The sequence below is a fragment of the Parambassis ranga genome, chromosome 22 (assembly GCF_900634625.1).
Source record: "Parambassis ranga chromosome 22, fParRan2.1, whole genome shotgun sequence".
NCBI lineage: Eukaryota > Metazoa > Chordata > Actinopteri > Ambassidae > Parambassis > Parambassis ranga.
The window spans coordinates 18,386,231-18,398,365 of record NC_041042.1 but is presented as its reverse complement, the minus strand read 5'-3'; the positions used below and the strand labels follow the sequence as shown (position 1 = coordinate 18,398,365).

Sequence of the window (12,135 nt, the reverse complement as noted above, 5' to 3'; positions counted from 1 at the left end):
ACTGGTTGACAGCTGGGGGACTGGTTCTTGCTGTGAGTATGTGCAAACTTCCTGGGAATGGATGGAATCACTGCATTCTAAGTGGTAGAAAGATGATGTCTGAGGCCACCACCTCTGACTCCTCTTTCAAACCATTTCCTATCTGTCTAAAATGTGAACATTGTTGTCCTCAAAGGAGTGTCCTTTCTCTTTGAGGTGGAGGTGAATGTCCAGACTCCTGTCAGGATGTTCATCCTGCAGCTGTCCCCTCTCTCTGTTTTGGGTAAATCCTCTTGCTGCTAAGAGGAAACGCTATGACTAATGTTTAAATCACTATATACTTGATGGTCACATCTCGTTTCTCTAGTTTGACCAGTCCCTCTGCCAGTTACATTCCAGCAGTGTGCGGTCAGCTGTAATACAGGCACGCCTTGGAACAAACCACATGGCTGCAACGGGGATGAAAAAAAGAGAAATGACAGAAAATATATGCATGTTTTTGTCTTCTTCTCTTTTAAGTAAACCATTTTACTATGTAGAAATGTAATATTTTACAGAAAATATTTACATTAAAATGTGTGTTTTTGTTATTTAAATTTGTTTGTTGCATCGTTGAAAAAACATCCCGCCCCTACGCTGATGGTATGGTCCAAAACGCGGAATCATATAATGCACAGACTCAACCTAAGCAGTCACAGTCAGAGTTTTATTCATTTCTTCGTTGTTTAAAACAAAAACTGGTTCCATAAGATGTCAATGTGCGGAGGACTGAACGAGGCGCAGGCTGCCAATGCTGAAATCCAATTCATCTGCAATCAGGTCAGTAGAACAGTCCTACCTTTCTGGTCATCAGTCTGGGCCTGTTGTTTATTGTGATGGTTTTTTTTATTAGGTGAGGCCTTACGCAGAGCAAAAAATGGGACGGTACTACAGTGTGTTTACTGCCAAGAGTTACAAATCACAGGTCGTAGCCGGCACCAACTACTTCATCAAGGTAATTATTGCTTTTAGACGGCGAACCCCCTCCAGATTGTTGATTTGCAATTTGAATGTTGTGCGCATGATTTTTATGATCTTTAGTGGCCCTACAGGCCTCCATAGAACAGATCTACACATCACTGTTGGCAACTTATGTAAACAAACTGCCTTCCTAATAATTTGCAGTGATGAGCCCAGAGCAGTTCTGGTTGTTTGTGGTTTTCCAGCTCGCAGCTTAAAGGTGTGTCCCAAGCTACATTTTCTAGCTGTGGTTGCACAAGTTGTAAATATTTCCTTGAAAAAGTTGTTAACTTAATTTCCAACATTTCTTTTGTCTCCACACACACTTTTTATCTGGTTACAACCAAAGCTCAGCTCATACATTCAGTTTTTTATACTCCGTAAAAAAAAGAAGGATCAGTTGAACTGCACATTCATGGTTATCTAACCTGTCAATTATTAGAAATATGTTCAGTTTTACAGCTTGTCCAATAATAATAATAAGCTGTCATGTTTGTCCTCTGAAATGTATGCCATAAGCTGCATGTCCCTGTCCTCTTTGTCTTTCATCCTCTCTCTTATCTACCTACATTCTATTCTCTATCAGGCACCAGACAGATAAGTTAGAGGCTGTTTAGTGAATATAATCATTTAGTTTAGTTAGCTTTTTACATTGTCTTGTGCTTCCTCATAGGTCCATGTGGGAGGAGATGACCATATTCACCTGCGTGTTTGCAAAAAGCTCCCATGCAATGGAGGAGAACTTGAACTAAGCAGTGTGCAGCCCAGCAAGACCCACAATGACCCCATTAACTTCTTCTAATACCACCACACCAGTGCCTATAAACTCCAGCTCATTATAGTCACTGTGTGTCCTGGACCATCATGTAATATGTTGTTATTATGCATTGCTTAGATCTAAAAAAAACATTCTGACATGTAAAAAACAATAAGTGAACTATTTTATACAAGGCTGTATGAATAAAAGCAGATTTGTTCTGATCCTGTTTTTGTTGACTCTCGATTGATTTATGGATATGAGGATTACAAAGGCCTGAAGCTGCGTCCAATCCCACAAAACCTAATGTATGTGTATGTACCATTCAGCAAAATCCAAAACTGGTAATTTCTGAACAATGTCAGGTTTTGCATGCTCTCACTTGTCACAGATTGATGTCACACTGGAACACTTATTGAAAGTGAGCCAACACCCTCACTTCCATTCTTTATACTTAAAGCACCATTTTCCAAGCTGTGTATTCATATTACATCCAACAAACAACTAAAGTACAATGACATCAACTGCATAATATATATAACATGTTCTGCATAACAACCTCTGTAAGCTGCTAACCACACTGACACCACACCTATAAGACACCTCACCCTTAAGCCATCACATTATATGGTGATGGATGAACAGGGAGTTCCAGTGTGTTTGAAGAGACACCCTATGTGAGTGAGTCACACAGTTTTGGTTTAACCATATTTAAACATGTACAAAAATATGTTCATGCACTTACTAAGCATGGGAAGACTGAACTGTGGAGCCCACCACACCTTAAATACAGCAGGAGTCTTTCACTAAGTCTAAACGGACACAACGGACTTTCGGGTGTCGGGTGTCACTTTTAAATATGATCACTTTTTGATCGTTTGTGATTTTAATGTGCAGTTTAATGTGCATTTTGGATTCAATCGCGCCCATGACTCTCAAGCCTGTAAGAAAGAGCAGAAAGAGCCTTAGCTCAACAAGTCCACTCGTGCGCTCAGACGCGCATGTAGGCAGGCAGAGAGGAGATGGAAAAAGGACAAACTTAAAATTAGGTGGGCTCTCCTTCAAAACTGTCTCACATCATACCAGCAAGCTGTTAAAGCTGCAAAGACAGAATATTTCTCCTCACTTGTTTCTGCAAATGATCATAAGCCTCAGGTTCTTTTTAATGTGTTTGATTCTCTGTTGAATCCATGTAATGGACAGTCTGATACAGTGGTCAGCAGCACCGGGGCCCCACAAGGGACAGTCCTCTCTCCCTTCCTCTCCCTTCCTCTTCATGCTCTACACCTCTGACTTCAGCTACCAGACAGAGTCATGTCATCTTCAGAAGTTTTCTGATGACTCTGCCATAGTGGGATGTATCAGCAAAGGTGGAGAGTCTGAGTACAGGACTGTGGTTGACAGCTTTGTTACATGGTGGGAGCAGAACCATCTGCTCCTCAATGTGACAAAGACAAGGGAGCTGGTTGTGGACCTGAGGAAGACCAAGACACAGGCGGCTCCAGTTTCCATTGGTGGGCAGAGTGTGGACATTGTTGAGGATTACAAGTACCTGGGAGTGGTGTTGGACAATAAACTGGACTGGACTAAAAATACTGAAGCCCTCTACAAGAAGGGCCAGAGCCGCCTCTATATTTTTATGAGTCTGTGGTTGCCAGTGCCATTTTGTTGTTTGCTGTTGTGTGCTGGGGCAGCAGACTGAAAGCAGCAGACACAAACAGACTCAATAAACTGATCAGAAGGGCCGGTGATGTTGTGGAGGTGGAGCTGGATTCCCTGACAGCAGTGTCAGACAGAAGGATGCTGTCTAAGCTGCAGGGGATCCTGGAGAACAGCTTCCATCCTCTCCACCACGTGCTGCTGAGGTGCAGGAGTACTTTCAGTGCCAGACTGAACCTCCTAAATGCACCACTTAGCTCCACAGGAGGTCATTCCTTCCTGTGGCCATCAAACTGTACAACTCCTCCCCCTGAGATCAGATCTAACACACTCTTGTAATCATATACATATTGTATTTATTTAGACGAGATTTTAATGCACACGGTACAAGTTGTATTATATATGACTTCAGTCTTCACTTGCCAGGATTTGACTTGAATGTTATTAATGTTTAGAATTTATTAGGTTTTATTTTTATTTTACCCTTACTACTTTACCTTATTTTATATTTCTAACATGTCTTTTTGGAGTATACATGGAGCACCTGGAATAAAAGCAATTTCCCCCTGGGATCAATAAAGTATTTCTGATTCTGATTCTGATAATGCTGTCTGTATTGAGCCCTCTCCTACTCTGTGCGAGGCTTTTGAGCAATTTTTTATTGGAAAGATTTTAGCAATTAGACACCCGCTCTCTCAGTCTGCCCAGGACCCCTCAGCTCTTTCTCCCAGCTCTGCTGTCTTTGACAACTTAGCATCCCATCACATCTGTTTAAAGAGGTCTTCTGCACAGTCGAGTCTTTTAGCTTACAATTTATAAATCTGTGTCTGAGCTCTGGATCTGTTCCATCCTCTTTTAAACATGCCATGGTGCCTAGACCCCTTGGTTTTAACCAATTTTAGACCAATCTCCATGCTTCCTTTTGTCTCAAAAGTTTTAGAGAAAGTTGTTCTTACACAAATCCAAGAATTTTTAAAAACAGCCAATGTCTGTGAACCGTTTCAATCTGGTTTTAGGCCTCTCCACAGCACTGAAACTGCTCTTTTAAAAGCAGTTTGGATGGGTTGTTAACTGTGGACACCCACACAGGGACGATCATGGAAGTGCTGCATGATGGACCTCTTTGAACGACGTTACGTGCTGTGACTGCCGTGGGTTCATTTTCAGTGTTTGGGGCTGAGTTCACAATGCACGCAGGCCCTTCTCTACCTGTCTGTGTTCTGAAGTTCTCATCATGTAGACAGGTAGGATGCCTTCTCTTACATAGATCACATATGTGGCAGTGGCGACATTCCTTGGCGTTGTGACCTAGTTTCATGCATCCATAACACAGTTTATTATCCTTCACATATGCTCGTCAATCCTCAAGAGATTTTCCCATGAAATCTGCACACTTGGGGAGCTGATGCTTGTCTTCTTTGCACCACATGCAAAGGGGCCTTGGCTTGCTATCGAATGATCTTAACTTATCACTGTTTATGGTTGTTTGAGTGCTAAAGACATTTTCCTTGCTTCCCTTTATTTCTTTCATGCTTCTTTTTTCATGTGATGAGTTAGATGAGTAGAGAGCGTTCAGTGAAGTGATTGGGTTGCATGCTATCTCTGCTTCCATTGACACAAAGTTAGTGAAGTCCTTAAAGGAGGGAAATTCTTGACCTTCCATAAGGGTTACTGTGACTTGACGATTCCAACGGGAAGCTAGCCAATCAGGCACTTTCTGAATCAGTTTTTGGTTTTCTTAGCAGTCACATAATATTTATAAACCCTTCACATGAGGCATGGCTTGCAGACAGGCATTTAGGAAATCCGAGAATGTCCTTAACCCTTCACTATCCTTGCTCTGTATTTTTGGCCATTTTGACAGTCTGTCCCTGAAAGCTCTTTGGCTCACAAAAGGCTGAGCGTTGGTCAAGCTTATTCCATGTGTCTCTATATGCTTCATCATCAGTATGATAAAAGGTGCCTTCAAGACATTTGTGAGCAGGGCCAGTGACATGTTTCTTTAAGTAATGAAGCTTATCAGCTGAAGAAATGCCCTTTCTGTCAACAAGTGACATGAATGAAGCCTTCCATTCGATGTAAAGAATTGGGTCTCCGCTAAACACTGTGGGCATTGGGACTGGAAGCCTATTGATGGCTATGCTGTCTTGGATGGCCTGGGCTAGCTGAGATACATCGGAAGGAGGTGCTACTGTAGCAACGCGAGAGCTTTGGAGGTTTACCGGAGGGCTGTCGTTTTGCTGTAAGAGTTGTCTATCAGTTTCCTGTTTGAGTTCTCTGTTATAGGTTGCCAGCCTGGCACGAGCAGCCTCCATGTCTCTTTTCCGCTTGTAAACGCTCTAATTCAGACTTTTGGATGTCTAATTCACTTTTATACTGTTCTTCAATCTTTCTTATTTTTTCCTTTTGCTTTGTTTCTTCTTGCATTATTTTGTATTGAGCCTCCTTTGCTGCGAGCTCTGCAGCTGCTTCAGCCCTTTTTACCGCTATGCTAGATGCTTCAGAGCACTGGCTTGCACTTGACTGAGAAGCAGTGCCATATATGGAGTGAGCATAATCATGGGCTTGTAACTGATGCAGACGGATCTTTGTACACTCTGCATCAAATTCACCAGCTATCGCTGATAGGTGTTCAAATATTACTTTCATAATGTCTTTACTTACAGCCTCACATGCACCCATTTTGCGCCTCAGTTCAGTGTATGGCGTTGCTCGCTCTCTCATTTCATAGTAAGATAAGATAAGATAAGATAAGATAAAACTTTATTAATCCCGAAGGAAATTCTTGTGCCAGAGGTATCAAGTTACATTAAATGCAGTTAAGTACAGAGTATAAGAGTATAAGTGTCACTATAATCCAAAAAAGAGTACAGTACGCAGTATGAGCACAATATATGATACATGGATACAAATATGGAGATGTAAGGTGCTAAGTAAACATAAACATAGACCAGTGGAGGGAATGACAGTGATGCCTGACATGATTATCTAGCGCTTCTCCCTACAGAAAGGGGAGGAGTTATACAGTCTGATGGCCACTGGCAGGAAGGACCTCCTGTGGCGTTCTGTGCTGCTCCTCGGTAGTCTCAGTCTACCGCTGAATGTGCTCCTGTAGGACAGCAGTGTGTCGTGCAGGCGGTGAGACGTGTTGTTACGAATACTGAGGAGTTTCCTCAGTATCCTCCTCTCTGTCACCTCCACCACAGACTCCAGCTCCACTCCCAATACCGAGCCAGCCTTCCTAATAAGCTTGTTGAGTCTGTTGGTGTCGGCCGTCTTCATCCTGCTGCCCCAGCACACTACAGCGTAGAAGATGACGCTGGAGACCACCGAGTGGTAAAACATCTGCAGCATGGTCTGGCAGACATTAAAGGACCTGAGTCTCCTCAGTAGATACAGGCGACTCTGTCCCTTCCTGTATATTGCCTCTGCGTTTGTGGACCAGTCCAGTTTGTGGTCAATGTGGACACCCAGGTATTTGTAGCTGTCCACAATGTCCACGTTGGTACCCTTGATGCTGACCGGGTTTGGGAGTGTCTGGTGTCTGGTGTCTGGTGCTTCCTGAAGTCTTCCTGAAGCTTTCATTATGTCATTCATTCTCTTTTCAATAATGTCTGCCATTTCAGCCAGTTCAATCTCTGACATGTCTTTCTTTAAGTTTTCTTTGGATGCTCTGATTTGAGTTTTCCATTGTTCATAGAGACTAAGCAGCCTTTTCTCTCTTTTAGTCAGTTCTTCTTGCTGGTAAGCAAGCATTTTCTCTGTAGGCACACTACACTTTTCTGTGCGGCGAGGTAAGGTTAGCTCATCAGCGTCATTTATTTGCAGTTGGAACTCACTTAGCTGATTTTCTTTGCATTCCATTGTCTCCTTTAATTTCTGCTTTGACATGCTTTCACTGTCTGCTTCTTTTAAGCCATCCATTTTATCCGTAGTTGTATTCCTTTTTGCGTCTTTTGACCATCACACTAGTTGCTGTCAATCGCTGCTTCGTGCCGTGCTGTCATCTTAAAATGGATTCCTTGAGCAGTGAGATATAGCAGGTGAAGGTGAAGTTCTTACTGTAGCATATCCCACCGAAAGATGGTCTCACACATGAACTGATGATATCAGGGTTTAATGAAAATCCCAAAACCAACGTAAGAGCTGGTTACACACACAAAAGAACAATATATAGTATGTTAGCTACTTTCCTCACAGTCTTACTGCATATACATAGCTTAACCACAGCTCATATTTAGCGAATGTTAACTTAACTAAACAATCAGTAAGAAAGTTAATAAAGTTCAAATTTAACTTAAGACACAGACAATACCAACAAATATGAACCTTGTGCCTCTTCGGAGGGTTGCTAATACATGAAACATTTCGTTTTTAATACTCGTATTTAAAATAAAATATAAGACAATATAAGCGAAAACCAAGATGCAAACATGCTGTAAAGATAACAGAATAATAATTAACAGGGCTATCTTCGTAAGAAGGCAAAATATAAATGGGGTTATTTACAAGACCATAGGATTCTCTTGGCTCGCTTAGAGCACTATGTTGGCATAAAAGGCACTGCCCTAAAGTGGTTTGAATCGTATCTTACGGACAGATCTTTCTCGGTTCAGATGGGGCAGTTTTCTTCTTCAGTGGCCCCTGCGGGGTGCCACAGGGGTCGGTTTTGGGCTCGCTTTTGTTCTCTCTCTACATGCTACCCCTGGGGTCCATCTTCAGGAAGCACAGCATCCCTTTCCATTGTTTTGATGACAATGTGCAGGTCTATTTGCTGCTTAGAGTTTCTGCCAATGATTCCCTCCAATTACTGCTAAACTGCATGAGTGATATCAAGAAATGGATGGACCTAAACTTTCTATAATTAAACGAAAAGGTTGTCTTGTTTGGTCGCCCCGACCTAGTCCAGGTCCTTGCCAGCTCCCTTGGCCCACTAGCATATATACATATATACATACAAACTCATGCTAGGAATTTCGGGGTGATTGTAGATCATAGGTTCTCAATGTGTGGCCCACCGGCCAATGACCTAAAATATCCGGAACTCAGCGCAGTAGTAAATTGTTTCACGGGGGACGATTTTCATTGCGCACCGTGCTCACGCATGGATCAGAGTTGTTGGTGAGTGTGTGTAAAACTCTTCACACGGCTCTCAGCGCACTTCGCGGTCACACACACACACACACACACAGGTTTTGGAGACTTTTGGAGATGCTGCTACTGTTTGGTATTTCACGACTTTGCCTGTTTTCCCAAATATCTCCGCTTCACAGTTCACCTGAACTGCTGCTTCTGCCGATTATTATCAGCAAAATCCTGGCAAAACCTGTATGTGTGCGTGGCGCTGCGTGCGCTCCATATGAGCAGTACTGCACACTGTTTCTCATGAAGTATGAAAAGTCCGGTCCAAACGGATCTTGCTCTTATTTCTGCCACCTCAGGAGCACGAACAGATTTCTCTGTCCTCGTGGAGTATTTAACAAGCTAATGTCACGTCACTCCGCCTCCTTCATCTGGTCTGCGTTGTTGAGTGTAATTTACCCCCCCCCCCAAAAAAAAAACAAAAATTATTTGTAATTATTTTTTAAACAATAAAAATGATCGTTCTTTAATCGTAATTGAGGAAAAAGCCTCAAGTACTCACGATACTACTGGATATTAAATAATAACCCACAGCCCTGCTGTATTACATATAATAATGTGGATTTTTTTTGTACAGTTCTGATGACTGTGGAACAGGGTAACCACTCTGCAGTAATTCACACAATCAATGCAGTTAACACGTCATGTATGAGCGGGAAAAACCCGTCAAATACCGGAAACCGTTATAATTAGGGATGTCCCGATCCGATCACGTGATCGGAAATCGGGCCCGATTACGTGATTTCAGACTCGATCGGAATCGGATGTTACCTCCCGATCAGGACTCGGATGTATATTTATTAGGGCTCTCAAAGTTAACGCCTTCTGTGCAGGGTGGCTCTGTGTCCTGTAGTGTAGGGGTATAACTAGGCCTGTCACGATTAAACAATAAATCAATTAATTGCACGATAAATTAAATGGGCTTCTTTCCTCTCTCTCTCTCTCCCTCTCGCTGCCAAAGAGACTGGATGACAAAAGGCGTCACTCCGGTGCGTCGTAGCGTATAAAGGCTGTCGGACTTTATATGGCCCGCGGCTTTTAAAATGTGTCAAATCAACAGGTAGTTCTTAGTTTTTTTAACTCATTGTGTAACGTTTACGTGATGTTCTGAGCAGACCACGGTCAGCTCGCTGTCTGTGTCGCCACGGTGCGTCACAGCGCTGCAGGGCTTGGACGTTACAGCAACACAGAGAGCTGTGAAGCTGCTCAACACCGTTTCAACACTTTGCCACAATTCACCACGACACTAAACATGCTCATGTATAGAACCTGCTATCAGAGAGAGTCCGCGTTGTACCAGTGAAGTTCTCTGTCTTCTCACTGGCGGCACTTTCTAGTTCTCTTGCCCAGTCCTCTTGTGCCATCTCTGCTATCAGTTTCTATGTGTTTCTGTCTACATGGTGGCGTTTGTAAAATTCACTGCAGCTGTCTGCAGCGGCCTGATGCGCATACACACATGCAAACACAAACGCATGCGCACACAAGCACATGTGCATACAGGTGAGCCCACTCCCAGAGAGTGCGTGTTGTTTGGCTCTCTGTTGCTCATGACGTGCTGGTTGGTTTGACATACTCATAATAATAATAATAATACCAACATAATTAATATCATTAATAATAACAATAATAATGTTGATGATTGGGGGCCTTTCCAGTGTTAAATATTCTTTAGAAATTAAAGTTTATTAATCTTTGAAAGGGTGTACTTGCATTATGTCATTATCATTATATTAGTTGAACATGGTCTCAAAACGACAATATCATCGATTATCACAATAATTTCTCTTGGCAATTAATCACCCAGCAAAATCTGTTATCATGACAGGCCTATGACAGTTGCTTTTGGTGCGAGGTCTCGATGAGCTGCTGCGTGTCTGAAATCCTATTTACTGCCTTTATAGAGAATCTTGAAAGTATCGGATCGGGACTCGGTATCGGCAGATACTCAAAATCAAATGACTCGGACTCAGACTCAAAGGCAAAAAAACCTGATCGGGACATCCCTAGTTATAATAATATAAAAATACCATGATCTAGAATTTTGGTCAAACCGTCCAGCTCTAATCCCCGGGGATTTTTTTGTGCATAACAATGTTTCTCAGGTTCAGCACCATATGTATGCCTTGAGCAATTTCCCCATTGTGGGACTAATAAAGGTTTCCAATTTAAAATTTTATTGCACATTACTGGATACAGACCAATAAATGTAAAGTGTAGAGATGCAACTGGGTCATTAAAATGATTACACGTGTAAGTTTTTTTTTTATTTTTTTCATTTTTTTTCATTGGCGGCCTTTAGTCCAGTGTCGGGTTCATAAATTGGCCCTCAGCTATGAAAACTTTGAGAACCCCTGTTGTAGATGATTTTAAAGGAGCAAACTACATCATCAAGGTAATTTACAGTGTGATGTTCATCATGTCAGTGTACAAAATTTGGACTTACATATGACATCTAGTAAGGTTGTTAAACAGATTGTCTTCAGTCTACATGACTGAAAAGTTGTGTAGATGTGTAACTGTCCTCTCTGTTCCTGACAGGTTTACGTTGGAGGATTCAGTTACCTATACCTGAAAGTCTACCAGCACCTTGATGGAGTGTGTGAGGTGACAGATGTACAAGACCACAAAAAAGATGATACCATCATACCATTCTAATATACTAACAGCTCACGGGCACAGTGATGAATGTTGTGTTATTCCGAATGAATTGAATCCTTTAATATTCCTCTTAAATTGTGTGAAAGGCCTGGGTTCATTTCTGATCTGTTACACATACTGTATAATGTACTAATGCTCATCTTTGAAGGATTTGAAACGGAACAAGGAAAAGGTAATGAAAAATAACAACGACCTTAAGCAGATTAATACTTTCATATGCTTAAACATCTTACTTATTAACATTCACCTTTCAGAAGAAACAAGCATCACTCTGATTTGGATTATAGTGACACTTATACTCTGTACTTAACTGCATTTAATGTAACTTGATACCTCTGGCGCAAGAATTTCCTTCGGGATTAATAAAGTTTTATCTTTTATCTTATCTTGGAGCTTCTCAGTGCAGCAGCTGTCGGCCAGTCCGCCAGTGCGCACGAATGCATCGTGGTTTCCATGCCTACAGCAAGATGTTGTCAGGCAACCCGTGGGAACTGCCGTGGAGCGGGGACGCGCTCTCACAGGCAGGAGGAGCGATCAGGAGCTATCCCATAATAGGCCAGCGGCTGTGGGTCTGGCCGCTGAACGGGAGCGCCTAGAGAGACTGGGTCTCTCCCGCGAGGTTGTGGGAACTATCCAGGGTGCTAGAGCTGAGTCTACCAGAGCCTCTTACTCTGCTAAATGGTCTGCTTTCCAGCAGTGGTGCTTTGACAGGAGTGTGGATCCCACCAGCTGCCCTCTTCCTCTTGTGTTGTCTTTTCTCCAGCCGTTGCTGGACAGAGGTTTGGCCTTTAGTACAATTACGCGGCTGCGGTGTCTGCCTGTCATGAGGGTTTTGGTGACAGAACAGTTTTTAGCCATTCTTTAACAAAGCGATTTTGAAAGGAGACACAGGCCTGTGCCCCGCTCCTTTACTCCTCAGTGGGATTTGGCGTTAGTTTTAC

General features: G+C 42.5%; 1 protein-coding gene across 1 annotated transcript; it reads left to right on the top strand.

Annotated features, from left to right (window-relative positions):
- Positions 1–632: 632 nt before the first annotated feature.
- Positions 633–1,959, top strand: LOC114427566 (cystatin-B-like). Its single transcript, XM_028395707.1, has 3 exons — positions 633–798; positions 872–973; positions 1,652–1,959. The coding sequence occupies exons 1-3, from the start codon at positions 730–732 to the stop codon at positions 1,778–1,780; spliced, it is 300 nt and encodes a 99-aa protein (XP_028251508.1). The 5' UTR covers positions 633–729; the 3' UTR covers positions 1,781–1,959.
- Positions 1,960–12,135: the final 10,176 nt, after the last annotated feature.

Coding starts and splice junctions, on each gene's coding strand:
- LOC114427566 (XM_028395707.1), top strand. CDS start 730: ATGTCAATGTGCGGAGGACTGAACGAGGCGCAGGCTGCCAATGCTGAA. Junction 799..871: donor TCCAATTCATCTGCAATCAG/GTCAGTAGAACA, acceptor TTTTTTTATTAG/GTGAGGCCTTACGCAGAGCA. Junction 974..1,651: donor GCACCAACTACTTCATCAAG/GTAATTATTGCT, acceptor GCTTCCTCATAG/GTCCATGTGGGAGGAGATGA.